Source organism: Sphaerodactylus townsendi, linkage group LG03 (genome assembly GCF_021028975.2).
Source record: "Sphaerodactylus townsendi isolate TG3544 linkage group LG03, MPM_Stown_v2.3, whole genome shotgun sequence".
Classification (NCBI taxonomy): Eukaryota; Metazoa; Chordata; class Lepidosauria; order Squamata; family Sphaerodactylidae; genus Sphaerodactylus; species Sphaerodactylus townsendi.
This window is the reverse complement of record NC_059427.1, coordinates 1,088,336-1,115,354: the sequence shown is the minus strand read 5'-3', so window position 1 is coordinate 1,115,354 and position 27,019 is coordinate 1,088,336. Positions and strand designations below refer to the sequence as shown.

The following is a 27,019-nucleotide window of genomic DNA, read 5'->3' as shown; positions in this document are numbered from 1 at the left end:
TGGGTGGGGTGGGGAGAGTTACTGAACAATAGCCAATCTGGTTTCCTGCAACCCTCACCTCAATGCCTTTGGGTCTCATCCATCCTGCCCCCAACTGACACCTCTTCCAAAAACCATGGGGGTCTGATTCAAAGTGTCGCGTTCATTCAGCAAAGTCTTGGCTTCTCCGTTCCTCCCAGCAAACACTGAACAACAGCTCTTCATGGCTTTCATCACAACAAGAAGTCGTTGCAGGAGATCACGGTAACCTCCTCTGTACAGGCAGCGTGGCTTAGTGCTTAAGAGCAGTAAACTCAGGGAGGTGGGGGGCTCCTCGAAGTGGGTGATTCGATCATTAGAAATGTAGAGAGTTGGGTTTGCGAGAGGCATGATGACCGCATGGTGACTTGCCTGCCTGGTGCGAAGGTTGCGGATGTCACGCTTCGTCTAGATAGGCTGTTAGACAGTGCTGGGGTGGAGTCAGCAGTTGTGGTCCACATTGGCACCAACGACATTGGGAAATGTAGCCGGGAGGTTCTGGAAGCTAAATTTAGGCTGCTAGGAAACAGGTTGAAGTCCAGGACCCCCAAGGTGGCATTCTCAGAAATACAGAAGGTGGTGTAAGGCAGAGGGTTTCAGATTTGTCAGGAACTGGGGAACCTTTTGGGACAAGGCAGGCCAGTACAAACGGGACGGGCTTCATCTGAACCAAAGAGGAACCAGGCTGCTGGCGCTCAACATTAAAAAGGTGGCAGAACAGCTTTTAAAATGATCCCTGGGGGAAAGCCGACAGGAGCTGAGGTGACTTCGGTTCGGAATACAGTATCTATGGGGATGCAGACAGAGAGGGAGGTTTTTCTAAATCAACCACATACAAGCGAGGAACATAGCAATGTGCATGTGACAAGGGATAGTGTCTACAAAAGACTTGAGGGTAAAGCACATAAATCCCAGATTAAGGACAGAGACAGGGTATACTGGTGTCTCTATGCTAATAGTAGAAGCATTCGACCTAAAATGCGGGAGCTAGAGTACAGAGTTTTGAAGGAGGACATTGATATAGTGGGCATTACAGAGACATGGTGGAATGAGGAGAACCAGTGGGATGCTGTTATACCAGGCTACAGGCTCTATAGGAAGGATAGGACAGGGCGCATTGGGGGTGGAGTTGCCCTTTACATCAAAGAGAGCATAGTATCACATAAAATAGACAATGCAAGGGGAGCTGGTTCCCCTACAGAATCACTGTGGATATCAATACCAGGTGTGAATGACAGTTTAATATTAGGAATATATTATCGTCCCCCTGACCAAAGTGCACAAGAGGATTCTGAGATGGAAAAAGAAATTAGAGAGGCCAACAAAAACAAAAATGTAGTGGTAATAGGTGATTTTAACTATCCCCATATAAACGGGAAAAATGCATGTTCAGGTCATAGTAAGGAGAGAACATTCCTGGATATGCTAAATGACTGTGGCTTAGAGAAGATGGTTGTGGAACCAACCAGGGGAGAGGTGATCCTAGAGCTAATTCTATGTGGAACCCAGGACCTGGTGCAGGAAGTCAGTGTTGTTGAGCCGATAGGGAACAGCGACCACAATGCTGTCAGATTCAGTATCTCAGCATGCGAACAAGTGGCAACTACTAATGTAGTTACATTCGCCTTCAGAAAGGGAAATTTCTCAAAGATGAGGGGGATAGTGCGCAGGAAGCTGAAAGGGAAAATCAAGAGAGTCAAAACTGTCCAGGATGCTTGGAGGTTATTTAAAAACACAGTAATAAAAGCTCAGCTGGAATGTGTTCCACAGGTTAGAAAAGGCAGCACCCAGTCCAAAAGAAAGCCACCATGGTTAACAAGAGAGGTTGAGGAAATTATCAGAAAAAAGAAAATGTCTTTTAGAAAATGGAAGTCCAGTTTGGCTGATGAAGAATATGAGAGGGAACACAAATGGTGGCAAAAGAGAAGCAAGTTAGCTGTAAGGGAGGCAAAAAAGGATTATGAGGAACGCATGGCTGCGAACATCAAGACCAGCAACAAACAGTTCTTCAAGTACATCAAAAGCAGGAAGCCAGCAAGGGAAGCGGTAGGCCCGTTAGATGACAAAGGAACAAAGGGTGTGCTAAAAGATGGCAGGGAGATTGCAGAGAAGCTGAATGAATTCTTTGCATCTGTCTTCACCCAAGAGGAGGTGAGGAAAATTCCTGCACCTGGAATCCAAGCTTCTTAGGAGGCGCTAGATCCGAGGAACTTCAGCCGTAAGACAGTGGTAGATTAAGGAAGAGAAGTTCTGTGGCAGCCATTGATAAACTAAATGTTACCAAATCCCCTGGCCCAGATTGCATTCACCCAAGAGTTCTTAAAGAGCTCAAGCATGAAATTGCTGATCTTCTCACTTTAATATGCAACTTATCCCTGAAATCAGGCTCCATCCCTGAAGACTGGAAGATGGCCAAAGTCACACCAATCTTTAAGAAAGGATCTAGGGGGGACCCGGGAAATTACAGGCCAGTCAGTTTGACATCTGTTCCTGGCAAATTAGTAGAATCTATCATTAAAGATAAAATTATAAAACATGTAGAAAAGCAAGACCTGCTGAGAAAGAGTCAGCATGGCTTTTGCAGAGGGAAATCCTTTGAGGGTGTAGACAGGCATGTGGATAAGGAGGAACCAGTGGACATTGTCTACTTAGATTTCCAAAAGGCTTTTGACAAAGTTCCTCACCAGAGACTGTTGAGAAAACTCAGCAATGAAGGAATAAGAGGGGAAGTCTTCCTATGGAGTAAAAACTGGTTGAAGAACAGGAAACAAAGGCCCCTTCCGCACACACAAAATAATTCGTTTTCAAACCACTTTCACAACTGTTTGCAAGTGGATTTTGCTATTCCGCACAGCTTCAAAGAGCACTGAAATCAGTTTGAAAGTGCATTATTCTGCATGTGCGGAATGAGCCAAAGGGTGGGTATAAATGGGAAGTTCTCACAATGGAGAGATGTAGGGAGTGGTGTCCCCCAAGGATTGGGACCAGTGCTCTTTAACTTATTCATAAATGACCTGGAAGTAGGGGTGGGTAGCGTGGTGGCCAAGTTTGCAAATGACACCAAATTATGTAGGGTGGTGAGAACCACAAAGGATTGCGAGGAGCTCCAAGCGGACCTTGATAAATTAGGTGAGTGGGCTAAGAAATGGCAAATGCAGTTCAATGTAGCAAAATGTAAAGTGATGCACATAGGGGCAAAAAATCTAAACTTCACATACACGCTACAGGGGTCAGTGCTATCAGTCACAGACCAGGAAAGGGATTTGGGGCATCTTAGCTGATAGTTCCATGGGAATGTCAACTCAATGCATGGCAGCTGTGAAAAAAGCGCAAACTCTATGCTGGGGATAATTAGGAAAGGAGGTTGATAATAAAACTGCAAGGGATTGTCATGCCCCCCTTATATATAAAGCAGTGGTGCGAGCCGCACTTGGAGTCCTGAAATGTCCAGTTCTGGTCGCCACATCTCCAAAAAGGATATTGAGGAGATCTAGGAAAAAAGTGCAGAGAAGGGCAACGAGGATGATTGAGGGGATTGGGAGCACCTCCTCCCTATGAGGGAGAGGCTGTAAGCGCTTTGGAGACTCCTTTTAGTTTGAGAGAGGAGGCTGAGGGGGGATAGGGATTGAAGTCTATAAAAATTATGCATGGGGTAGAAAATCAGTTGACAGGAGAAATTCTTCCTCTCTTTCTCTACAATACACTAGGAACCAGGGGGCATCCATTGAAAAATGCTGGGGGGACAGAATTGGGACTAATTAAAAGGAAACACTTCTTCACGCAACGTGCGATTGGTGTTTGGAATATGCTGCCACAGGAGGTGGTGATGGCCACTAACCTGGATAGCTTTAAAAGGGGCTTGGACAGATTTATGGAGGAGAAGTCGATCTCTGGCTGTCAATCTTGATCCTCCTTGATCCCAAGAGATTGCAGGAAATGCCTCTCAAGCAGACCAGGTGCTCAGGAGCAGCAGCAGCCGCAGAAGGCCATTGCTTTCACCTCCTGCATGTGAGCTCCCAAAGGCACCAGGTGGGCCACTGCGAGTAGCAGAGTGCTGGACTAGATGGACTCTGGTCTGATCCAGCAGGCTAGTTCTTATGTTCCCCCCCCCCCCACCAGGGCCACTTAGGAGGCTGTGCTGAGGTGCATCGTGATTGGCCCCTGGTGCTGGAGGTTGCAGAGGGCAGAAGGGGGGAGGGTGTTACGGAGATGCCGCTGAAACCCCCCACAACTGCTGAAACCCCCCACAGCTGATCCGGAGGGCGACTAGGCGGCTCCCCCCCAATTCACCACCAGAGCAGGATGGAAAGGTGACACAGGCCTGGGGGAAGTGGCATACCTGCCAGAAGGACATGGGGTCACCCAGGTGCCACCTAGGTGGTCACGTGGGGGTGCGGCAAAATCACCCCCCTACAAACCAGCATTCCGCAGGCCTGCCACCCCACCCCCCTGGTTCAACCTCCACCCGCGGTGGCTGTGGCTCAAGTGGGCCGTGGGGGGAGCCACAGGGATGGGGGGACCCTTCCCTGCACCCCTCCGGCAACCCCCACTCCACAGGAATATAAGCCATAGAGCCCCCGATCCCAGAGAGGCCGCCAGGGAAGGGGGCGGGGAAGCCACCATTGGCAGCCCCTCCCAGTGAGTCCAGGGGGGCTGGCTGGAGGGGGGGGCTGCAGGGCTGGGAGATGTGGGGTGAATAGAAGGGGGGGTCAGAGGAGGGCCCCAATCCAGAAGAGCCGCCCCACTGCAAAGCCTGGGGAGGGGGTGGGGGCTGCTCCCTCTTTCCCCCCTCCTCTCTGCACAAGGCTTGAGGGGGGGCCAAATGCAGCCCCTTCTTTACATGGTGGAGGGAGACCTGGCGAGTGATGGACATTTGGGAGGGGAGGGGGGAGGAAGCAGGGGAGGGGCTGGGCCAGTCCTCTTGGCGGGGAGGGGGCTGGGGGAGGAGGAAAAGGGGGGCCTGGCATGGGGGGCGCTTAGGGATTGACCCTCCCCCCACCCAGCAGCTGCTCTCAAGCACAAGAGGCTGGTTGCAGAAGAGGAACCTGGGTGGGGGGTGGGGAATATATGCCCCCCAGGGGGTGGGCAGTGGGGACCCCCCAGTCCCGGTATCTTCTCTGGGGCGTGCCTTTCAATTCGTTTTTCGTTTCCTATCCTGCCCACCCTCAGGGCAGCAGCAACATGTTACACCCACGTGACAGCCGAAGGTCATGACTTTGGAAATGCTGCCCATAGCCTGGGGGTCTGAGGCCCTCTTGCCCGGCCTGGCAGGGGGCGTGGCCTCACACGGATGGGCGTGGCAGACAGCAGGCCTGGGTTCTGTTTCCCCGCCCCCTGGGCACTACGCTCCTGGGGGGCAGAAAATAAGACACCCCCTGAAAATAAGGCCTCGTGCCCCTTTTAGAGCAAACATTAATATAAGACCCTGTCCAGTTTTCGGGGAAACAGGGTATGATCACGACCTCAGTTAAACATGAGCCCCCAGCGTGTCGCAGTGGCAGAAAAGGCTGATGTGATCTTGGGGTGTATCAACAGAGGCACGACATCCAAATCCCAAGAGATGATCGTCCTGCTGCACATGGCATTGGTCAAGCCACACGTGGGGTATTGTGTGTAGTTGTGGAAGCCTCACTTCAGAAAGGATCTCGACAGAGAGGAGGAGGAGGAGGAGGAGGAGGAGGGTGATCGGGACACGGACTTGTCAGGGATGCTCGGTGCCGATCCTGCACTGTGCAGGGGGCTGGAGGAGACGGCCTGTGGGAGCCCTTCCGACCCTCTGGCTCTATGGCTGACCTCCCACGCAGGCACAGCAAGACTGGTACGTGGCCCTCCCCCTAGCCCAGCAGAGGAGCAGCCCAGAGAGGATGAGCTCAGCTCAGCAGTGGAGCATCCCAGACGACGAAGTTGACATCCCAGGAGACGGGGAGGACCAGGAATTAACGGGACCCGAAGGAAAAGCCCATTCCAAAGGTATGACGTTGCAGGTGGCCCCGTGCAGAGCGCAGCAGTGGGTGGGGTGTGTGTGTGTTTCCCCCTGGCTTAGCCCCACTGTGTTGAGAGAGGGGTATCCTATCACTGGCCCCTGACAGACCCTGCTGTGGGTCCCCTTCAGGCACCTTTCCCTCTCCTTGACCCACAAGTCCCCTGCCCCCTAGGGCCCATCCAGACCCTCCTTCAACCCACTCTGCAAATCTCATTCCCTTGAAATGCAGGGAGGGGCCTGGACCCTTGTGCGCCCCCCCATATGCCTCTCAGGGGAAAGAGGAGAAGCCAGGAGAGGCAGCCCCCCCCGCCCCACCTTTTCTGTGGGGTTTTCTGTCCCAGTCTGGCCTCTTTGTGCCAATTCTTGACATGTCTCCAGGACTGGAGGTGGCATCTGTCCCCACCCCACTTTTCTTGGCGTGCTTTGCAGGCCTCATTAGAGGGAGGGGCCCCCAGGTGGACCACCGGCTGGCATCAGTTTCTGTGAGGCAGAGACGGTTGGGGGGAACCATTACCCCTTAGTTGGGGGGGGGGCAAACAACCCCCCTCCCACTCTTTCCTCCCCATGTCTCCTTGCAAACTGGCCTTTGGGGAGGGAAAAGGGCAGCCCCCCCAACCAGGGCAAGGCGGGGGGGGCGGCTGGTATAGATCAGCAATGCTGTTGCCCTTATATTCACTGCCCCGCCCTTCCCGTGGGGGGGGGGTTGGGGGGGTCGGAGCAGCTGATTCCAAAGATAAAAGACAACTTATATAAAACCATGAAATCCAAACGATGAACCTCATATAGGACAGCACTGACACAGTTCAACCCCCCCCCCTTTAATCAAAGATGAAAAGAAATGGGGGGCACGAGAGAGGGGGGCAGCTGACTTTTGGGGAGGGGGAGATGCCCCCATTATCCTACCTCTCCCTTCCCTGCCTCCCCCACCTCCTTGCCAGCCCCCCCCCGCCAGATCCAGCCCCCCTGATCCCTGGGGCAGATCCAGGGGGCTTCCTGGGGACCCCTCCCCACCCCAAAAGAGGGGGAGGGTTGGCAATAGAGACCCCCTTTCTGCCTCTGGGGAGCCTGCTCCCCCTGCTTGATTGGGAGGGGCAACTTCTCAAGGCGGGGGGGGGCTGATCTGCCCCCTCCCCAAATGCTCCCGGCCTCCTCCAGCCGCCCCCTCCCCGCCCTTCCGCTGCTCCTCCCCCTCCCCGAGGCCCCTTTTGCAGGGGAGGGGAGGGCATTGGAGGACGTGCCCCCCCCACTGGCTCCGCACCAAGGAGTCGAGCTCCTAGAGAGGCCTCCAGGGCAGGGGGCGGGGGGGGGGGGGCGCGCCACATCCTTCCTTCCTCCCTTTTGGGGGTCTGCAGGCGGGGAAGTGCCTTTTTCTTGCTCCTGCAGCGCCGTCGGCAGCCCCCTCCCCAGTGAGTCGGGAGGGGCTGGTTGGGGGGGGGGAGAGGATTGCAGGGCTGGAAGGTGGGGGTGGAGGGAGGGGGGCTGGTTGGGGGGGGGTTCAGAGGAGGACCCCGATCCAGGAGACCCGCCCCACTGCAAAACCCGGGGAGGGTTTTTTTAAAGAGGCAGCCCTTTCTCCCCCGGGGGGGCGGGGGGCTCGCGGGTGATCCAGATTTGCAAGGGGGGGGGAGGAAGCAGCGGAGGGTCTGGACGAGGCTTCTTGGTGGGGAGGGGCTCTGCTGCTAGGCCGGACCCCCCACGTGCGGAGAAAGGGAGGGGGGAGCAGTGAGTGATGGGGAGAAAACCCTCCTTCCCCCCCCCATTCCCAACCCCCCCCTTCTTGTGCCAGAAAGAGCCACTTCCTGGAAAACAAAGAAGCCCCCAAAGGTAGAAGAGCCGGGGAATGGAGACCCTCAAGAGGGCTTGAATAGGGAAGGGACCTTCTATAGACTGGGGAGGGGGCTGGGGGGGGCAGGAGATTTGGTGAGAGCTCCCCCCCCCCCGCCGTCAGCCTCCCCTGCCTCTTGGCAGCCAGACCCCATCAGGACCCCAAGCAATGCCATACAGCCCCCCCCCTTTGCTCTCTGGGAAACGGGTGAGGAAGAGCCCCCACCCCATCCAGCCCCCCTCCCTTCTCCCGATGGAACTCCTGGTTCCCTGAGTCATAATGGGCTGCTTTTCCACCCCCCTGCCTGCCTGCAAAGTGGGGGGGGGGGGGGCTTCCCTCCAGGGTCCCCGAGATTATGAACCAGCATTGCATAATTTCTTCAGGGTCAGCAGGCTGGGTGCTGGAGGGGAGAGAAGGGTGGAGGCCCCCATCCGGCACGCCTGGGAGACAACCGTCCGTGAACTGATCCCTGCAAGCAAAGACAGGGGGCACAGTCTTTCTCCTTGCAGTGCTGGCTTTCTGTGAGCGGGGAGTTTTCCTATGAGGCAGAGAAAGATTTATAGCTGTGACATTCAGGGCTGGACTCTCCCACCTGCCCCCTTGAGCCGGACAGTCCCGTTTTGGCTCTGAAGTTGTGACCCCACAAAGCAGTGGGTCCATGATTACATTGGTGTCGTTTCTGGGCATCACCATAACGTTTGATTTGACGGCAGAATTTGAGGTGACCCCGTGCAAAACCCGCGAGGATCCGTGCTTTGGGACCGTGCATTGGTGCGTGGCAGTGCCACAAAGTGGTGAATACCCCATTTCTGCAGGGCCCCCTTTGTCTGTGAACGTGACCTGTGGTTGGCTGGTGAATTTAGGGTGACCTTGTGCAGGAATCATGAGGATCCGTTCTTTGGAATTATGTTCTTGGACCATCGCATCACCATGAAACAAGTCGATGCGTGATTTTTGCGGCACTGCCTGTAAAGTAAGGCATGGAATCATGGAATCAGAAGAGACCCCAAGGGTCATCAAGTCCAACCCCCTGCAGTGCAGGAACACACAAGCAAAGCACTCCTGACAGGTGGCCCTCCAGCCTCTCTGTAAAAACCTCCAAAGAAGGAGACTCCACCACTCTCCGAGGCCGTGAGTTCCGCTGTCGAACAGCCCTGATGGCCAGGAAGTTCTTCCTGATGTTTAGGTGGAATCTCTTTTCCTTCCCTTGAACCCGTGACTCCTGGTCCCGGTCTCTGGAGCCGCAGGAAACAAGCTTGCTCCCTCCCCAACATGACTGGCCATTAATCTGTATTGTGATGGTTGTGAACGTTTGCAGTTGGTGTTTTGTGTATCTTTCCAGAGTGACTCGAGGGCCTGAAGCTGCTGATTGTTTCCCTCAGAAAAGACTCCGGCCTTTTTATGAAGCTGCACATAAATACTTGAGGGCTACGAGAAACTCCAGAGAAGAGAGAGCAGGCGACACGCGGAGGCCGGGAAGGAGCTGCAAGTCCGTCCACCTCCACAGGACCGGCTGGGCAGAAGTCGGAAAACGGGCCTCAACTGGTACGCGTTAATTGTTGTTGTGTCACAAACTCCGTTGCTGTTCTGTATCCTGTGTCTTGTAAAAATGGACAAATACATCTGAAGTTTGTTCATTGTCCGTTTCAAGGTGACGTCGCCTTCATCGGCCGTGAGCTGGTCGCTACCCCCAGTTCCCCCCAGTTTCCAAGTGTGAGATGGCGTGACCCCAAGAAAGTCCAAAAAGAGGGTTTGCTGGGTTGCAGGTTGGGGTCTTCCTCAGGGGTGGGCGAGGGAAGTTGAGCCATCCTTGAGTCCATTTCAAGGTGAAGTCGCTTTCATTGGCCGTGAGTAGGTCGCTACCCCCAGTTCCCCGAGTGTGAGATGGCGACCCCCCCCAATAGGGCACAACCACGGAGGAGAAATAGGGGGGAGCGCACTGGCAGGGTTGTTGTTCAGAGAAACAGACGAGATGTTTCAGGAACACAGATTTTCAGTGCAATCCTAAAAGCGCTTTCCTGGGAGTGAGCCCAATTGGATAGGAGGCTTGTGTGTGTAGAAATGCTTTGGGTTGCCTGGTTTTCTCCCCGCCAACCCCCCCTCCACCCCACCGTGCCGTTCTCTGAGGTGGCCGAGCTGCCAGGGGTAGCCCAGGAGTGCAAAGGTGGGCAGAGCTAGACCCCTCAACAGCCCCCTGTGCTCCTGGGGAGTCTCTGACTGCAGCCGGGCGGATTTGGGCCCCTCTCCTGGTGGGGGGGCAGGAGGCTTTTGCAGATGCGTCTGCAGCACGGAAGGAGCAAGCAGGGGGGGGGTGTAGTGGTTAAGGGCAGGGGAATCTAGTCTGGAGAACCGGGTTCAATTCCTGCTCCTCCACACGGAGCCCGATGGGTGCCCTTGGGCCAGTCCCTGTTCTCTCTGGCCTCCCTCAGCCCATGCGCAGAAAAGCAACGACAAACCACCTCTGAACGCCCCTTGCCTGGAAAACCCCACAGGGTCACCACAAGTCAGCCCCACTGACCCACACAGCACTGGAAGGGTTTGCTAGAGGGGCGGAGACTAAAGAGGGGAAACGCCCCTTTCCAGGGAGGGAGGGCAGGAGGGCAGGAGGGCGGTGGGGGTTACTTCTGCAGGAGGAGCTTCAGATAGGTGTCCCATGGGAAAATCCTGGCAGCTGGATCCTGGAAGGTTTACTCCAGAGTAAGTCATAATAACAATTAGGAGGAGCCTCCTGGATCAGACCAGAGTCCATCTAGTCCAGCTCTCTGCTACTCGCAGTGGCCCACCAGGTGCCTTTGGGAGCTCACCTGCGGGATGTGAAAGCAATGGCCTTCTGCGGCTGTTGCTCCCGAGCACCTGGTCTGTTAAGGCATTTGCAATCTCAGATCAAAGAGGATCAAGATTTGTAGCCATAAATCGACTTCTCCTCCATAAATCTGTCCAAGCCCCTTTTAAAGCTATCCAGGTTAGTGGCCATCACCACCTCCTGTGGCAGCATATTCCAAACACCAATCACACGTTGCGTGAAGAAGTGTTTCCTTTTATTAGTCCTAATTCTGCCCCCCAGCATTTTCAATGGATGCCCCTGGTTCTAGTATTGTGAGAAAGAGAGAAAAAATTCTCTCTGTCAACATTTTCTACCCCATGCATAATTTTATAGACTTCAATCATATCCCCCCTCAGACGTCTCCTCTCCAAACTAAAGAGTCCCAAACGCTGCAGCCTCTCTTCATAAGGAAGGTGCTCCAGTCCCTCAATCATCCTCGTTGCCCTTCTCTGCACTTTTTCTATCTCTTCAATATCCTTTTTGAGATGTGGCGACCAGAACTGGACACAGTACTCCAAGTGCGGTCACACCACTGCTTTATATAAGGGCATGACAATCTTTGCAGTTTTGTTATCAACTCCTTTCCTAATTATCCCCAGCATAGAGTTTGCCTTTTCACAGCTGCCATGCATTGAGTTGACATTCCCATGGAACTATCAACTAAGACGCCCAAATCCCTTTCCTGGTCTGTGACTGATAGCACTGACCCCTGTAGCATGTATGTGAAGTTTGGATTTTCTGCCCCTATGTGCATCACTTTGCATTTTGCTACATTGAACTGCATTTGCCATTTCTGAGCCCACTCACCTAATTTATCAAGGTCCGCCTGGAGCTCTTTGCAATCCTTTGCGGTTCTCACCACCTTACATAATTTGGTATCATCCGCAAACTTGGCCACCACGCTACCCACCCCTACTTCCAGGTCATTTATGAATAAGTTATAGAGCACTGGTCCCAAAACGGATCCTTGGGGGACACCACTCCTTACATCTCTCCATTGTGAGAACTTCCCATTTATACCCACCCTTTGTTTCCTGTTCCTCAACCAGTTTTTAATCCATAGGAGGACTTCCCCTCTTATTCCTTCATTGCTGAGTTTTCTCAACAGTCTCTGATGAGGAACTTTGTCAAAAGCCTTTTGGAAATCCAAGCAGACAATGTCCACTGGTTCCCCCTTATCCACATGCCTGTTTACCCCCTCAAAGAACGAGTCAGTGGCCTATACAGCTCCCTGAGGCTCATGGGTACCTTTTGCTCCTCTTTCTCCCCTCTGGCCACTTACTGGAAAGTGTTTCGGTTCTTTTTGAGTGTCCCTCTGGGAAGATTTCGTGGAATGAAGGAGCATAAAGCAGGATTCACTGGAGCAGAGAGGACAGGAAATGGAGGCTGATGCTCTTTCTTCCCTTTTCCCCTCCCTCGCAGGCAGTGAAGAGACACTCTTGATCCGCCCTCTTTGCAGAGACATGGAAACAGCTGCAGCTCTTCCAGTGCAGGTAGGGGAGATGCGTTGGGGACAGCCTGGGTCCCCCCTCCTTTCTCAGGGGCTCTTTCCTCCTGCAGTTGGTGCTGGGGGGGACCCCACAAACTGAGTTTTCTGCCCTGCACCCTCCCTGAATGCCGTCTCTGCCTGGCATGACCCCTCATGAGGGAATCTGCTCTTTCTTCCAGCCTCTGATTTCCTTTGGGGAGGTGGCCGTGTATTTCACCGAGGCAGAGTGGGCGTTGCTGGATCCACACCAAAGAGCTCTTTACGAGGACGTCATGCTGGAGAACTACTGGAGCGTGGCCTCTCTGGGTAAGGAGCTCTCATAGGTGCCCTCAGAGGTACACATTGCAGGCTTTTCGGATGAGGCGTGAGTCAAAATCTTGAATAGTGATACTTGGTGCTGAGGCCTGTTCGGCCGTTTGCTTCCTTGCGGAGGCCTCGAGGTGGCAGGAAGGCAGCAAAAGCGAGATTCAGCCTGGCTGGGTGGGGGGACCAAAGCCTCTTTGGATTGCCTGAGGCAGCTGAGCCAGTGCAGGACTGAGAGGCCCCCAGGAAGACTCTGGAAGGGGCCCCGTCCTAGTTTCTCCGTTGACACCCATTGGAACACTCCTGTCCTCCCAAGGAGGGTGATCTCCTCTGAGTGTGGTCTGCAGAGCCAGCCGGGTGCAGCGCTTGAGAGTGGCGGGCTCTGATCCGGAGGCAAAGGTCTGATTCCCGGCTCCTCCACATGAAGCCTGCTGGGTGACCTTGGGCCAGTCACCGTTCTCCCAGAACTCTCTCAGCCCCACCTGCCTCACAAGGTGCCTGTTGTGGGGAGAGGAAAGGAATGGGATTGGTGAGCCGCTTTGAGGATCTTTAGGGAAGAGAACTGTGGTGCCCAAAAGCCTTCTCTTCTGCTTCCTCTTCCATTTAACCATCAACAGCAGAGGCTCAAAGGAGCTACGTGACCAGTCAAGTGTGAACGGAGGGGGGAGGGTTCTTTCAACCCCCTAGAAGTCCGTTTGGGGAGTTTGGGGGGGCTGAATGCAGTGGGGGTTGGGGGCTCCACTGGTAGCCCTGACAAGATGTCGCGAGAGGTCTGCTGCCTCCGTGGGGCAAGAATCCCTGATGTCACAGAGAGGCTGAGGAGACCGTTGCCCCTCCCTTTCCATCCACGTGGGGACAAGTGACGCTGCTGGGCGTCGCTTTCGGGGCATCAGAAGGGATTTTGAGGCTCTCGGAAGGAAGCTGGAGGAACGGGAGGCACAGGTTCTCATTCCATCTCTGCTTCCACTTGGAGGACACGGGCCCAGAAGAACAGTGGAGGTGGATAAGTGGCTCCGCCAGGAACCCGTCGGCTGCTGGGCCCATGGTCTGTGGTTTCATGAGGAGGGGCTACTGGCGAGGGATGGGTTACACCTGACAGCTGTAGGGAAGAGCATTTTGGCTAGGTAGATTGACAAACCTTATCAGAATCACAAGGCCTGCTGGGAAGGGAGAGGGAGGGAGGGAGGGAGACCTTCCGGGGCCTGGAACCTGGGAGGCTCCGAAACTCCTTTCGACCCCGCCCTCACCTGGTGCTCTGCAGGGGCTGCTGCATCCTTCAATGTGGGACATTCCAGGGAAAGGTGTGAGTGGGTGGGGTGGGGAGAGTTACTGAACAATAGCCAATCTGGTTTCCTGCAACCCTCACCTCAATGCCTTTGGGTCTCATCCATCCTGCCCCCAACTGACACCTCTTCCAAAAACCATGGGGGTCTGATTCAAAGTGTCGCGTTCATTCAGCAAAGTCTTGGCTTCTCCGTTCCTCCCAGCAAACACTGAAAACCAGCTCTTCATGGCTTTCATCACAACAAGAAGTCGTTGCAGGAGATCACGGTAACCTCCTCTGTACAGGCAGCGTGGCTTAGTGCTTAAGAGCAGTAAACTCAGGGAGGTGGGGGGCTCCTCGAAGTGGGTGATTCGATCATTAGAAATGTAGAGAGTTGGGTTTGCGAGAGGCATGATGACCGCATGGTGACTTGCCTGCCTGGTGCGAAGGTTGCGGATGTCACGCTTCGTCTAGATAGGCTGTTAGACAGTGCTGGGGTGGAGTCAGCAGTTGTGGTCCACATTGGCACCAACGACATTGGGAAATGTAGCCGGGAGGTTCTGGAAGCTAAATTTAGGCTGCTAGGAAACAGGTTGAAGTCCAGGACCCCCAAGGTGGCATTCTCAGAAATACAGAAGGTGGTGTAAGGCAGAGGGTTTCAGATTTGTCAGGAACTGGGGAACCTTTTGGGACAAGGCAGGCCAGTACAAACGGACGGATTTCATCTGAACCAAAGAGGAACCATAGGCTGCTGGCTCAACATTAAAAAAGGTGGCAGAACAGCTTTTAAAATGATCCCTGGGGAAAGCCGACAGGAGCTGAGGTGACTTAGGTTCGAATAGAGTATCTATGGGGATGCAGACAGAGAGGGAGGTTTTTCTAAATCAACCACATACAAGCGAGGAACATAGCAATGTGCATGTGACAAGGGATAGTGTCTACAAAAGACTTGAGGGTAAAAGCACATAAATCCCAGATTAAGGACAGAGACAGGGTATACTGGTGTCTCTATGCTAATAGTAGAAGCATTCGACCTAAAATGCGGGAGCTAGAGTACAGAGTTTTGAAGGAGGACATTGATATAGTGGGCATTACAGAGACATGGTGGAATGAGGAGAACCAGTGGGATGCTGTTATACCAGGCTACAGGCTCTATAGGAAGGATAGGACAGGGCGCATTGGGGGTGGAGTTGCCCTTTACATCAAAGAGAGCATAGTATCACATAAAATAGACAATGCAAGGGGAGCTGGTTCCCCTACAGAATCACTGTGGATATCAATACCAGGTGTGAATGACAGTTTAATATTAGGAATATATTATCGTCCCCCTGACCAAAGTGCACAAGAGGATTCTGAGATGGAAAAAGAAATTAGAGAGGCCAACAAAAACAAAAATGTAGTGGTAATAGGTGATTTTAACTATCCCCATATAAACGGGAAAAATGCATGTTCAGGTCATAGTAAGGAGAGAACATTCCTGGATATGCTAAATGACTGTGGCTTAGAGAAGATGGTTGTGGAACCAACCAGGGGAGAGGTGATCCTAGATTTAATTCTATGTGGAACCCAGGACCTGGTGCAGGAAGTCAGTGTTGTTGAGCCGATAGGGAACAGCGACCACAATGCTGTCAGTTTCAGTATCTCTGCATGTGAACAAGTGACAACTACTAATGTAGTTACATTCGCCTTCAGAAAGGGAAATTTCTCAAAAATGAGGGGGATAGTGCGCAGGAAGCTGAAAGGGAAAATCAAGAGAGTCAAAACTGTCCAGGATGCTTGGAGGTTATTTAAAAACACAGTCATAAAAGCTCAGCTGGAATGTGTTCCGCAGGTTAGGAAAGGCAGCACCCAGTCCAAAAGAAAGCCACCATGGTTAACAAGAGAGGTTGAGGAAATTATCAGAAAAAAGAAAATGTCTTTTAGAAAATGGAAGTCCAGTTTGACTGATGAAGAATATGAGAGGGAACACAAATGGTGGCAAAAGAGAAGCAAGTTAGCTGTAAGGGAGGCAAAAAAGGATTATGAGGAACGCATGGCTGCGAACATCAAAACCAGCAACAAACAATTCTTCAAGTACATCAAAAGCAGGAAGCCAGCAAGGGAAGTGGTAGGCCCGTTAGATGACAAAGGAACAAAGGGTGTGCTAAAAGATGACAGGGAGATTGCAGAGACGCTGAATGAATTCTTTGCATCTGTCTTCACCCAAGAGGAGGTAAGGAAAATTCCTGCACCTGAACCAAGCTTCTTAGGAGGCGATTCTGAGCAACTAGCGATGATAGTGGTAGACAAGGAAGAAGTTCTGGCAGCCATTGATAAACTAAATGCTACCAAATCCCCTGGCCCAGATTGCATTCACCCAAGAGTTCTTAAAGAGCTCAAGCATGAAATTGCTGATCTTCTCACTTTAATATGCAACTTATCCCTGAAATCAGGCTCCATCCCTGAAGACTGGAAGATGGCCAATGTCACACCAATCTTTAAGAAAGGATCTAGGGGGGACCCGGGAAATTACAGGCCAGTCAGTTTGACATCTGTTCCTGGCAAATTAGTAGAATCTATCATTAAAGATAAAATTATAAAACATGTAGAAAAGCAAGACCTGCTGAGAAAGAGTCAGCATGGCTTTTGCAGAGGCAAATCCTGTTTTACAAACTTACTAGAGTTCTTTGAGGGTGTAAATAGGCATGTGGATAAGGGGGAACCAGTGGACATTGTCTACTTGGATTTCCAAAAGGCTTTTGACAAAGTTCCTCACCAAAGACTGTTGAGAAAACTCAGCAATGAAGGAATAAGAGGGGAAGTCCTCCTAGGGATTCAAAACTGGTTCAGAAACAGGAAGCAAAGAGTGGGTGTAAATGGGAAGTTCTCACAATGGAGAGATGTAAGGAGTGGTGTCCCCCAAGGATCCGTTTTGGGACCAGTGCTCTTTAACCTATTCATAAATGACCTGGAAGTAGGGGTGGGTAGCGTGGTGGCCAAGTTTGCAGATGATACCAAATTATGTAGGGTGGTGAGAACCGCAAAGGATTGCGAAGAGCTCCAAGCGGACCTTGATAAATTAGGTGAGTGGGCTAAGAAATGGCAAATGCAGTTCAATGTAGCAAAATGTAAAGTGATGCACATAGGGGCAAAAAATCCAAACTTCACATACACGCTACAGGGGTCAGTGCTATCAGTCACAGACCAGGAAAGGGATTTGGGCGTCTTAGTTGATAGTTCCATTGGAATGTCAACTCAATGCATGGCAGCTTTGAAAAAGGCAAACTCTATGCTGGAGATCATTAGGAAAGGAATTGAGAATAAAACTGCAAAGATTGTCATGCCCTCATATAAAGCCGTGGTGCGACCACACTTGGAGTACTGTGTTCAGTTCTGGTCGCCGCATCTCAAAAAGGATATTGAAGAGATAGAAAAAGTGCAGAGAAGGGCAACGAGGATGATTGAGGGATTGGAGCACCTGCCTTATGAGGAGAGGCTGCAGCGTTTGGGACTCTTTAGTTTGGAGAGGAGACGTCTGAGGGGGGATATGATTGAAGTCCTTCGGGGACGGGGCAGTATATAAGCCTAAAGTATAAATAAATAAATAAATAAATAAATAAGTCTATAAAACTATGCATGGGATCGAAAATGTTGACAGAGAGAAATTTTCCTCTCTTTCTCACAATACTAGAACCAGGGGGCATCCATTAAAAATGCTGGGGGGAAGAATTAGGACTACTAAAAGGAAACACTTCTTCACGCAACGTGTGATTGGTGTTTGGAATCTGCTGCCACAGGAGGTGGTGATGGCCACTAACCTGGATAGCTTTAAAAGGGGCTTGGACAGATTTATGGAGGAGACGTCGATCTCTGGCTACCAATCTTGATCCTCTTTGATCTGAGATTGCAAATGCCTTAACAGTCCAGGTGCTCGGGAGCAGCAGCAGCAGAAGGCCATTGCTTTCACCTCCTGCATGTGAGCTCCCAAAGGCACCTGCTGGGCCACTGCGAGTAGCAGAGAGCTGGACTAGATAGACTCTGGTCTGATCCAGCTGGCTTGTTCTTATGTTCTTATGGAGGGAGGGGTCGGAGTCTTTGCTCTTCCCCATGAACCCTGCTGCGTGACATGGAGCCAGGCCCAGTTCTCTCAGAGCTCTCCCAGTCCTACTGACCTCACAAGGTGCCTGTTGTGGGGAGGGAAAAGGAATGTGATCTGCAGGCCGTTGTGAGGAACTTTATAGTAGAGAAAAGTGGGGTATAAAAGCCTTTTCTTCCCCTTCTTCCTCTATTTAATCATCAGTAGCAGAGGCTCAAAAGAGCCATGTGACAAGTCAAATGTGAACAGTGGGGGGAAATTCCTTCCCACTTGAATCCTTTACAGTGGAATAAAATGTAAAAACTGATGACCTGGAGGGTTAGGCTGGGGAGGAGGTGTGACCTGCAGCTCAGTTGAGGGGGGAAAAAGGTCATGGTCACCCCTTAATGAGCAGTGCCGGGTGGGTGGGCGGGCTTCTTGTTGAGTTGCTGACTGGACCTCTTTCTGTCTTCCAGCAGCACATGCAGAGGAGACGGTGGGGCTATTCCAGGGGTCCTCTGTGGAAAAATACAAGGATGATGTTTCTGAAGGAACGTTTGAGAAGAGAGACGGAGCACCGAGGCAGGAGGGAAGCCATGCAGACAAGACCAGGGATAAGCCTGTTCAATCCCAAGCAGCAGACTTCTGTAAAATCCCAGCATATAAGTGCACAGAGTGTGGAATGAACTTCTCAGATAAAAGCCAATACGAGATCCACTTGGAAATGCACAGTAGAAAGAAGACCCATCAATGCTTGGAGTGTGGCAAGACTTTCCTCTGCAGAGTAGAGCTCCTTAGGCATCAAATAAAACACAAAGGAGAGAAAACTGAGAGCACCTCAGATTGTGGCAAGAGCTTCTCACAAAAATCAAATCTGTTTCAACATCAAAGGGTTCATTCAGGAGAGAAGCCACTAATCTACTTAGAGAACAGAATGATCTTCTCTGGTAAAAGAAAGGGTAATGTGCACATTCCAAACAATAGTATACTGAGGGGGTGTAAATGCTTTTGGTGTGGAATGTTCTTCAGCTGCAGGTCAAAGCTCCTTGTGCATCAAAGAAATCACACAAAGGAGAGGCCTTTTGAATGCTCAGAGTGTGGACAGAGATTCAGTCAGAGTGGCAATCTTCAACGGCATCTGAGAACTCACACAGAGGAGAAGCCTTTTGAATGCTCAGAGTGTGGAAAGAGATTCAGTCGGAGTAGCCATCTTCACCAGCATCAGACAACTCACACAAAGGAGAGGCCTTTTGAATGCTCAGAGTGTGGAAAGAGATTCAGTCAGAGTGGCAGTCTTCAACGGCATCAAATAACTCACACAAATGAGAGGCCTTTTGAATGCTCAGAGTGTGGAAAGAGATTCAGTCACAGTAGCAGTCTTAAACAGCATCAAATAACTCATACGAAGGAGAGGCCTTTTGAATGCTCAGAGTGTGGAAAGAGATTCAGTCAGAGTAGCACTCTTCACCAGCATCAGACAACTCACACAAAGGAGAGGCCTTTTGAATGCTCAGAGTGTGGAAAGAGATTCAGTCAGAGTAGCAATCTTCAGAAGCATCAAAGAACTCACACAAAGGAGAGGCCTTTTGAATGCTCAGAGTGTGGAAAGAGATTCAGTCAGAGTAGCAATCTTCAGAAGCATCAAAGAACTCACACAAAGGAGAGGCCTTTTGAATGCTCAGAGTGTGGAAAGAGATTCAGTCAGAGTAGCAATCTTCAGAAGCATCAAAGAACTCACACAAAGGAGAGGCCTTTTGAATGCTCAGAGTGTGGAAAGAGATTCAGTCAGAGTAGCACTCTTCACCAGCATCAGACAACTCACACAAAGGAGAGGCCTTTTGAATGCTCAGAGTGTGGAAAGAGATTCAGTCACAGTAGCAGTCTTAAAAAGCATCAAAGAACCCACACAAAGGAGAGGCCTTTTGAATGCTCAGAGTGTGGACAGAGATTCAGTCAGAGTGGCAATCTTTACCGGCATCAATTAACTCACGCAAATGAGAGGCCTTTTGAATGCTCAGAGTGTGGAAAAAGATTCAGTCAGAGTGGCAGTCTACACCGGCATCTCAGAACTCACACAAACGAGAGGCCTTTTGAATGCTCAGAGTGTGGAAAGAGATTCAGTCACAGTGGCAGTCTTCACCGGCATCAAATAACTCACACAAATGAGAGGCCTTTTGAATGCTCAGAGTGTGGAAAGAGATTCAGTCGGAGTGGCATTCTACACCGGCATCTCAGAATTCACACAAAGGAGAGGCCTTTTGAATGCTCAAGAGTGTGGAAAGAGATTCAGTCAGAGTAGCAATCTTCAGCAGCATCAGACAACTCACACAAAGGAGAGGCCTTTTGAATGCTCAGAGTGTGGAAAGAGATTCAGTCAGAGTAGCCATCTTCACCAGCATCAAAAAAGTCACACAAATGAGAGGCCTTTTGAATGCTCAGATTGTGGAAAGAGATTCAGTCAGAGTGGTAATCTTAAAAAGCATCAAAGAGTTCACACAAAGGAGAAGCCTTTTGAATGCTCAGAGTGTGGAAAGAGATTCAGTCGGAATGACACTCTTCAACAGCATCAAAGAGATCACACAATGGAGAGGCCTTTTGAATGCTCAGAGTGTGGAAAGAGATTCAGTCGGAATGACACTCTTCAACAGCATCAAAGAGTTCACACCAAGGAGAGGCCTTTTGAATGCTCAGAGTGTGGAAAGAGATTCAGTCTGAGTGGTACTCTTCAAAGGCATCAAAGAACTCACACAAAGGAGAGGCCTTTTGAATGCTCAGAGTGTGGAAAGAGATTCAGTCAGAGTGGCCATCTTCACCAGCATCAAAAAAGTCACACAAAGGAGAGGCCTCAGCAGTGCTTATTGTACACTCTCAGATGAGGCACCCCAATTTGATCCTCATCTTCCCTTAGCATTGTGGAAAGGCACCTCCTGGAGAGTAGAAAGTCAATGTAGTAATCTTTAAGGTGTCATGCTCAGAACATGGAACGAAATTCAGTTGGCCTGGTTAGTTCTGTTCTTCCTTTTGTGTACTTTTCTGTTCCATTACTCTGATTATTATAAGAGTTCTTTTCATTCCTATGTGTTCATACGTGGAATGCTGCATGAGGTTCTTGATTCTATTTCTGTAATCTTTTCCTTCCTTTTATTTTTAAGAATTGGTTTCCTCGCTCATCCATCAAGATTTTCCATTTTATTTGGATACCTGAATAACCTTTGCACAGTTCAAGAACTTAAGTGATAACCACCCTCCTTCCTTCTTCTTTCTCTCTTTTTTTCCAGCCATCACCTACTTCTGTCTAGACATGGATGTCATATGTCTGAGGCTGCATTAAAAATTCAACCTGCCTTTCATTCAGAGTTTAGTGAAAAACCCAGTGGTTCTGTGGCTATTTGAATTGTAGGTTTGATTGGCTATCATATACTACGTATGTAATATTCACTTTTTCTTAAAGCACTTGTGGTGAAACAGGCTTGCTTTTGGCTGGCAGGCCCTATTTCGCTCTCTGAATTCTCCCAGGAGTTGCCAACTTTTCCTGGAGAGGGCTAGCTTTCTCTCTGGGTAATCCGCCGCCACCATCTGATCATTTGGACTGCCTGCTAGGGAAGATCAGGATTTCCCAGCTTCCTTTCCAACTACGAGGCCTCTGCCTCAGTTTCCCCTTGGTTCCCCTCTCCTGGGTTCCACAGGATAGATTGGACGTCCTGGAGGAAAAGCTGCAAGGCCTTCCTTTACCTCCTGTTTAAATAGCGTGTCCACGGCAGTATGGGCATTAGTGGTACAGAGAACTGTCCTCCACATCTAAGGTTTAAAAAGTATTTATTAAAAAGAAAATGATTACGCGACTTCCAGTCGGGACATGGCCGCCCTCAGCAGCCTCTGAAACTAGCTGCAGAGGCATCTGTGAGATATTGAGCAAACCCTAATAGGGACGGAGGATATTTCCCAACTCCAAAAGGGAGAGGGAAATCGCAACAGGATAGCAAGGGAGGTGTGTGATATTGCCGGGTGACAGCCGTAATGACTGGCCGGAATTCCTCCAGTTGCAAAAATAACGCGGAGAACTCACAGCCCGGCTTGTGCCGTCAAAAGAAGGAGGGGCCATACCGGCTGGCATAAATATCGGAGAAAAAAATCACGGAGAGTAAGAAAAATAGGCACTCTACTAACCTTAAACGTGACTTTACAAAAAATACAAGACCTTAAGGGAAAAAAAAGAAAAAGACCTGGAAAGGTCCAGAGAGACGAGAAAGAAAACTTGAACATTTGTGGAAGAGACAAGAAGAAAGAAAAGAATTTCGGAGGAAACCTCAGGGGAGACGAGGGAAGGTTATCGCTGCTCGTCCCGACTCTGGACACCCGAAGATAAGATAAGAAACAAAACTAAATTGATGACTCACTTTGAAGCGCTCAAGGCCGTACGGAGAAGAGAAAAATCTAAAGAGAAACAAGGGGAAAAGATTAATTGGTGACGTACCCTTTAAAGCATCCTTTAAGACCCTTTGAGTTTACTAAAGCGATTAACGTAGAAAACAGAGCACCCCAGAGACAGGAAATTACAAAGAAGCAAAACAAAGTGAAGGAGGTCCTGGGATTTCCGGTTCTAACGGCGCGAGACGGACGTAATGCGCGCAGTGAGCTTGAGCTAAGCGTTGTGTAGCTCGCCCCACTTAAAACAACAAGCAGGGACAGACGTGCAACACAGGAGCTTGAGTAAAAGACTTAAAGCGCAAGAGCTCTGAGCAAGAAGATAAAGAAGCTCACCCATTTAAAACAAAGCGGAACAAGAAAGGTGGGAAGCCGGATTAAAGCAAGCAAGTAGGAGAAGACTTCACGGGATGGGAATGATCTATCCCCAAAGCAAGGGGAATGACGTCAGGAGCAAAGCTCTAGGGCAACCCCAGCTAAAACGAATTGAAAAGGTTTGAAAACGGATTTGGTGACCCAAAGACCCCTGGGAGAAAATGGCGAGATCTCAATGCCAAAATAGAAATTACTTTCAGGAAGTCTCCCTAATATGCACACAAAAGGAGACAATTACCTTCCAACAAGAAACTAAAGAGAGATTAACAAGAATGGAAGAAGAAATTAAGGACCTTAAAAAAGAACTGGGTAATATTAAAAAGTTGGAAGATGCAATCTTCTCCTTCAAGGAAGAGTTAAAAGAAAAAGAATCAAGATTGGTAGAAGTAGAGGATGCACTAGATAACATCAGAGATCATAATATGAGACAGGACGACACCCTTGCAATTTTGGAATACAATCAAAAGGAGAGAATGCTGAGGATTAGAGGGGTCCCTGAAGCTAAGGACGAAAATACATTAAGTAGAATAATGCCTCTACTTATGGAGATTTGGGGATTACAAAGAGAAGACGTCCCAAGAGAAGTGGACCAGATTTATAGAGTGAACACCAGATCTTCCAGAAATCGAAGCTACCCCCGTGACATAGTGATAAGTGTGGTAAGGAAAGACTTAAAGGACCAACTACTACGAGCTAACTCAAAGAAAATCTTTAAACTGGATGGAGCAAAAATCATTATTATGAAAGAACTACCGGTATCCATCCAGCAGAGAAGAAAAGATTATAAAAAACTGATAAGCTTCTTGAAGGAAACAAACACCACCTATCGCTGGATCATACCTGAGGGAGTGTCATTCGCATGGAAGGGGAGAAGAATCGAAATCTGACCACGAGTTCCCTCAAGCACAGGAATTTTTACAGAAACAAACAAATCCACTTACATCTCCTTACCAAGAAAAGTAAGAAAGAAGGGAAATAGGGAGGAGGGGTTTATTAATGGGATTGAACATAATTACTTGGTAAATGTGTAAAATGGTTTTAAATCACTCCTGGGAAAAGAAGAAAAAAAAATGTATTTTGCCTATCTGAACTCAAGGGAAAATTTTACAAATATCATGTGTATACAAGAAACACACATAAAAAATGGGAGGAAACTTCATAGAAAATAAAAAAATTAGTAGGAAAATTATTCCAATGCAGGATATAGGGAAAAAAAAGTTGGGGAGTGGCAATATATGTTAAAAAGAATACCTTCAGCCCAAAGAAATAATTTAGAGATAAGAGAGGGAGATTTCTGGGGATCGGAAATAACAGCTTGACAACATACCAATTTTTAGTGGTGGGAGTCTCCATGCCCCAAACCAAAAAAGACATGGAATTCTATCAGAAATTGAAGGAGAAATTAATAAAAATATCAGCACTAAGAACTGATTCTTTATTAGGAGATTTCAACGGGGTAATAGGACCCCAGTAAAGATTAAAAAAAGTAAACAGAGTGCTGAGAAAGGAAAATAAAAGAGATCTTAAAAAAAGATAAAGAAGGAGAAAATTACCGAAAAGTATTTTTTGAGATGATTTTACAAATTAAATCTCCATGACATATGGAGAAACAAATCAAGGAACACAAAAAAGACTACATATTTTACTCTCAAATAGGGTTTAAATCATTGGACTCTAGGAATAGATATGGATTCTAGCCTCCAAAAAAAATGGATATAAATACAAAAAAAATTGAAATTAAACCCAGGGTAATATCCGATCACAACCCGATAAGATGGGAAATACAAATTAAAAAAAGAAATAAGATATGGATAATGAAGGATTGGAGTCTGGGGAGTCTATCCAATATAGAGGAACTCAAAAAACAATTGAAAGATTATTGGGAAATAAATTTAGGCACGGTTAAGGATGAGGATACATTATGGGAAGCCCATAAAGTAGTGATGAGGGGTTATTTAAAAAGCCAAGAAATTAAAATAAAGAAAATTAGAGAAGGGGAAAACCAAATTCTGGAAAAAAAATTAAAAGAGCTAGAACAAAAATTACAAAAGAAAAAAGACAAAAAATCAATATTAAAACAAATAAAATTAGTTAAAGATCAGCTTGAATTGCTATTAACAAATAAAATAACAAATAATCTACTACAATTGAAGCGAAAATATTATGCATTAGATAACAAAGTGGGGAAATGGATGGCGAATAAAATAAAAAAACAACAGGAAAAAAGGTAATAAATCAGATAAGAGAAAACTCCAAAATAATCTCAGAACATACGAAAATACTAAAAACGTTTGTAGAATTCTATCAACAATTATACTCAAAAGCAAAAATAGAAAAGACTGAAATACCTAAAAAAACTTTAATACCTAAACTGAAATACCTAAACTGAAATACCTAAAAAAACAAAATATAAAACAAATAAAAAAGGAACAAATAGAAGAACTGAATAAACCAGTCACAACAATAGAAATTGAAACTACAATAAAGAATCTAAAAAACAAATCACCAGGTATAGATGGACTAACGGCAAAATATTACAAAACCTTTAGTGAAGAATTGATAACCCACCTGGAAAGATTATATAATGGGATCATGAGAACAGGAATGACTCCTAAATCATGGAATCAAGCCCTTATTTCCCTGATACCTAAAAGCAAAGAAGAAATTCTAGAAACAAAAGATTTTCACCCAATCTCCCTTCTTAACTTAGATTACAAAATTTTTACTAGTATCCTAGCTAGCAGACTAAAAAAAAGTTCTCAATGATTACATCTCTGAAGAACAGACAGGATTCCTCCCCAGAAGGCACATACACAACAATATTCGAAAAATCCTAAACACGCTAGAATATCTAAAAGAAAAACCAGATAAACCTGTAGCAATAATATTTGTAATAAATGCATTTAGAGAAATTGACCAGCTGAATGCTTCTTGTGGATCTCTTGGGACCTCCAGCCAAGAGGTGCTTCTCTTAGCTTAGCCCATGATAGAATCACCTAGGCTTTGTTCCCTCACTCTCCAAGAAAACTTTTCCCGCTCGCCATGAGGTTTCCAAAACCTTTGAAGTTTCATGCTAGCACCTCTGCATAATTTCCTGTCCTCCCTCCAGGAGATCAAAAGGCAAAGATGCTTTTCACAGTCATATGTGACTTCCCTTTACTGTAGCGATAGCATCTTCCATGACACCCACTATTATTTATAACAACACTAGAGGTACTATTAAGGAACATAACAAATCAAGAATTCCTGAAAGGGATAAAAATCAAAAAATACTGTATGAAAGTATTGGCATATGCAGATGATGTAGTCCTGATCGTTGATGACCCATTAATCAAAGCACCTAAAGTATTAGAAATAATAGAAGAATACGGAAAGCTGGCAGGCTTCAAAATTAATTTGAAAAAAACCAAAATGTTTGTGATAAATGTGATAGAAAAAGAAAGAAGAAGCCTGGAAGCGAAAATAAATATAACAATAGAGAAAAAGATTAGATACTTGGGTGTAATCTTAGAAGAAAATAATCATAATTTAATACACAACAATTATGACCTACAATGGGCAAAAAATAAAGAAGATCTAAAAAAATGGTCAGGAATACAAACCTCCCTCTTGGGACGAATAAGTATAATAAAAATGAATATACTACCAAAATTCCTCTTCCTCTTCACAAACATCCCCCTCATTATATCTATAGCAAATTTTGAAAAATGGAAAAAAGAATTATCCAAATTCTTATGGGAGGGAAAAAAACCAAGAGTAAGGTATAAATGGACTATACAAAATAAAAACCAAGGAGGCTTGGGGGTTCCGGATCTACAATTATATCACGATGCGGCAGCTATTACCTGGGTGAAGGAATGGATCCTATTATATAATCATAAGTTACTACAATTAGAAGGACATGACATACAAAGAGGATGGCATGCCTACTTATGGCCACAGAAAGGAAACAAACAAACACCAGATAAAATTTTCAAAAACCATTTTATTAGGAACAGACTTTTAAAAATATGGATAAAATACAGAAACAAATTTTACATTAAGATGCCCACGTGGGTGTCCAGATTGGAATCCATGTTAGGAGGAGAAAGGAGTATGGAAGAACATTGGTTGAGGTATGAAGAAATACTTCATTGGAATTACGATGAACCTGTAATGAAAAACAAGGACAACATAATTATAAAAGACAGTACATGTCAATGGTACATATACCTACAATTACAGAATAGTCTGAAAGAAGATAAAAAAAATGGGGAAAAGAAAAAAAAACAGATCTGGATTTAGCCCTGACGAGACAAGATATTAAAAATGTTTGTACAATTTACAAGATCTTGCTGGAACAAAAAATAGAACAGGAAGTGGTAAAAAATAACATGATCAAATGGGCACAAAACATGGAAGAAATCATAACATTAGAACAATGGACAAAGTTCTACAAGGATATATATAGATTTACCCC

General features: G+C 47.9%; 2 protein-coding genes across 2 annotated transcripts in view; one reads left to right on the top strand and one right to left on the bottom strand.

The window, feature by feature from the left end:
- LOC125428596 (zinc finger protein 345-like) overlaps positions 1-21,085 on the top strand; it is a 320,997-nt gene extending 299,912 nt beyond the window's left edge. The window contains 3 exon segments of the mRNA XM_048488995.1: positions 12,319-12,445; positions 18,237-19,865; positions 20,032-21,085. Of these exon segments, the coding sequence (XP_048344952.1) occupies positions 12,319-12,445; positions 18,237-19,865; positions 20,032-20,636 (2,361 nt within the window). The 3' untranslated portion in view covers positions 20,637-21,085.
- The window catches only part of LOC125428777 (zinc finger protein OZF-like), a 798,123-nt gene that overhangs the window by 130,229 nt on the left and 640,875 nt on the right, over positions 1-27,019 (bottom strand). The window lies entirely within an intron of this gene.